Consider the following 3,409-nt stretch of genomic DNA (forward strand, 5'->3'; position numbering starts at 1 on the left):
TGCTTCCCCGCAGAAATGCTCCGGCTACCCGCGGTCCTTCGCCAGGCCAGGCCAGTGTCCCGGGCGCTGGCCCCGCAGCTCACTCGGGCCTATGCCAAAGACGTGAAATTCGGTGCGGAAGCCCGCGCCCTCATGCTTCAGGGTGTAGACCTCCTGGCCGATGCTGTCGCCGTTACAATGGGGCCAAAGGTACCAGTACTTTCATAATTACATATTAACTAAGGATAATGAGGGGCTTTTGTTTTGCGGTGCTGGGGATTGAACCCAAGGCCTCACACGTACGTACTAAGCAAGCAAGCGCTGCCATGGAGCTACACCCCGGAGGGGAGAAGCCTGAGGAACAGAAGTTGGGCATCCTTTGGTTTTGCTTTGGGTTTGGTTTTGCTTAGACCTGATGTTCTTAGACTTGATGGCCTTGAAACTTGAGCAGCTTCGGCCATGTTTTTGAAACTTTTGTACAACGTGTGATGTAATCAGGTGGTAACTGGGTAGCTCATAGTGGATTCCCCGTCTTGCTTCTGCTTGTATTAAATTTTGGATCTTTTCCTAGTACTGGGGCCAAAAGTGAAGAGAGTATAGCTTGAAGTGTCATAGTACTTAAGTGTGTTCCTGTAGGTGTTAAATTGTTGCTTTTTGTATTTAAGTACAACTAACACGCATTATATTTAAAACTTACTTATGTTGTTGGTACTACTGAGAATTGAACCTGAGGCCTTGTATGTGGTAGGCAAGGGTTCTACAGCTGAGTGCCCACCTCTGGATTTTCTTTTCTTCAGTGTACCTTGAGTGGCATTGAGTGCATTTGCATTCCTAGAGCCTTGGCCACCGTGGAGCTCTGGAACTTTTCACATCTGCACTAAGCAGAAACCTCCCACTTGCCTCCTTATACACACGAAGTTTACGCCATGTTTGCCTGTATTCTGTACCAAAGTTTGGTTAAGCTTACCCTACTTTGTGGCCCAGGCCAGCCTTTGAAGGTGGTTATGGGCAAGTGATGGTTCATTTCAAATGGAAGGCAATCCTGGTGTGTATCAGAAGTGATCTGAAGAACTGTACAGCTCAGGAGTAGAAAGTGGCTTGGGCCAAATTCAAAGAGCCCAGTATAAATTGTGCTGTTTGAAGACTTATGTTGAGAGAATCTGGAAAAATCACACTGTTCTTGCCATAGTGGTATCTTGCTAAGATTATTCATTTATGGTGCTGAGGATTGAACTCGCACCCTTCGTGCTGAGCTACATACCTAACCCCCCTTTTTTTAGTCAGTCTCAGTTGCTCAGCCTGAGTTCAAACTCATGATCCTTCTGCCTTAGCTTCCCAGAGTAAATTTTATTTTATTTTATTTTTGGACCAGGGATTGAACTTGGGACCTTGTGCTTGCCAGGAAGGCTTATATGCCACTGAGCTATAGCCCCAACCCTCCCAGAGTAAATTTTAGAGTAAATTCTATTACTTTAAAAAATAAACAGGCACCAGCCAAATAAATATAAATGCTGTGGAGTTTGTCCTGGAATGTTCTACTATGTCATCTTTTATAAGGGACATTTTTGTTTATGATTCTCATGTCCTGTGATAGCCCATTTGAGGTTATCCCCCCGCCCCCCCAACCAGGGATTGAACTCAAGCCCTTGTGCTTGCCAGGAAGCACTTCTTCCACTGAGCCATCTCCCCAGCCCGGGTTATCCTCTTGGCAGAGAAACAAAGGTCATTTTGTCTGTAGTAGAGTGTGGCTGAACTTGCCTTTAAGATTCATGTTGCAAGATTGATGAAGACAATTTAAGCTGGACTCAGTGGCCGAGTCCTAGAATCTCAGCATCTTGGGAGGCAGAGGCAAGAGAATTCCAACTTGAAAATTGAGATTCATGTTGCAGGACTGATAAAAAGATTACTTAATGCCAGGCTTGGTGACACATTCCTGTGATCCTAGTACTGGGAAGGCCGAGGCAGAAGGATTGATGCAAGCTCAAGGCCAGTGTGGACTACATTGTGAGGACTCTGTCCAAGAAAAGAAAAATTAAGCTGGGCCTTGTGGCCTGCACCTATAATCTCAGCATGGAGAGATAGAGGCAGGAAGATTACAATTTGAAAATCAGCTTGGGCAATTTATTATTAGCTGGAATGTAGCTCACTGCTGAGGCCCAGGTTGGATCACAGTACAGGGGACTGGGGTGGGTGGGGCAGTGGTCACAGCTCGTGTTACTACTGAAGACTATCTAAATGTACTTTGTTGGTGGGGGGCTGATCTTTCTGAGACAAAGTTTCACTATGCAGCTCAGGTTGGCCTTGAACTCAGCTGCTTCAGCCTTTATAGACATGTACCACTGTGCCTGGTCCTATCTAATCTTTTTTTTTTTTTTTTTCTCGGCAGAACCGGGGATTGAACTCAGATCCTTGCGTTTGCCAGTCAAGCGCTTATCCTACAGAGCCATCTCCCCGGCCCCCTGGCCCTATCTAATCTTTATAGAGTTTGATCCTGATACTTTTTTTCCCCTCCAATTGTAGGGAAGAACAGTGATTATTGAACAGAGTTGGGGAAGTCCCAAGGTAACCAAAGATGGTGTGACTGTGGCAAAGTCAATTGATTTAAAGGATAAATACAAGAATATTGGAGCTAAACTTGTTCAAGATGTTGCCAACAATACAAACGAAGAGGCCGGGGATGGCACCACCACAGCGACAGTCCTAGCACGCTCTATTGCCAAGGAAGGCTTTGAGAAGATAAGCAAAGGCGCGAACCCCGTGGAAATCAGGAGAGGTAGGAGTCTCTTAATTCCCAGTGTCAAAAATTGTATTTTTTTATTAAGAGTAAGAGTGTTACCTGTTTTGGGTCCTTTTTTCTGTTATTTACTGGAGGTAAGAATTATGGTACAACCCTATTAGGAACAGACGTAATGGAATTAAGGAGAATTTACATAGGGTGTGTTGAGTGGAGGGACTAGCTATACACGTCAGCCTTCTGTTGGTCCAGTTTTCTGATTACTAGTGTTGTGCTCTTGACTGTAAATTGGGAGGTGCTGTTCAGTGCCTGCTGTCTAACTAGGTGATAAGGAATAGCACGGAGACAGACGCTATGTGTGTGTACACTGAGTGTTGCATTAAAATGTGTTGGGAATCAAAACCTATGCGTAAGCATGGTGATGACATAAAGTCTTGAACTAGGTGTGATGTTGGCTGTTGATGCTGTGATTGCTGAACTTAAGAAACAGTCCAAACCCGTGACAACCCCTGAAGAAATTGCTCAGGTAAGGCTTTTTTTTTGGTAAGTGAATAGCTCTGATTCTTTCTTGAACTGCACATTAATACCAGAACAGTGCTGTCCAGTCACTGACCTCAGGAGCTTTTTTCTTCTGCTAAAACATTAGCAACTAATTTGGTGATCATAACTTGTAATTTTTGAGATTTATGATCCTCC

At 44.6% G+C, this 3,409-nt stretch overlaps 1 protein-coding gene across 1 annotated transcript in view; it reads left to right on the plus strand.

Moving 5' to 3' along the window:
* The first annotated feature begins 8 nt into the window (after nt 1-8).
* The window catches only part of Hspd1 (heat shock protein family D (Hsp60) member 1), a 10,655-nt gene continuing 7,254 nt past the window's right edge, over nt 9-3,409 (plus strand). Inside the window, exons 1-3 of the mRNA XM_004628665.2 lie at nt 9-189; nt 2,500-2,752; nt 3,157-3,239. Of these exons, the coding sequence (XP_004628722.1) occupies nt 16-189; nt 2,500-2,752; nt 3,157-3,239 (510 nt within the window). The 5' untranslated portion in view covers nt 9-15. The remainder of the gene's footprint in view (nt 190-2,499; nt 2,753-3,156; nt 3,240-3,409) is intronic.

This window comes from Octodon degus, unplaced genomic scaffold (assembly GCF_000260255.1).
Source record: "Octodon degus isolate 3935 unplaced genomic scaffold, OctDeg1.0 scaffold00025, whole genome shotgun sequence".
Lineage (NCBI taxonomy): Eukaryota > Metazoa > Chordata > Mammalia > Rodentia > Octodontidae > Octodon > Octodon degus.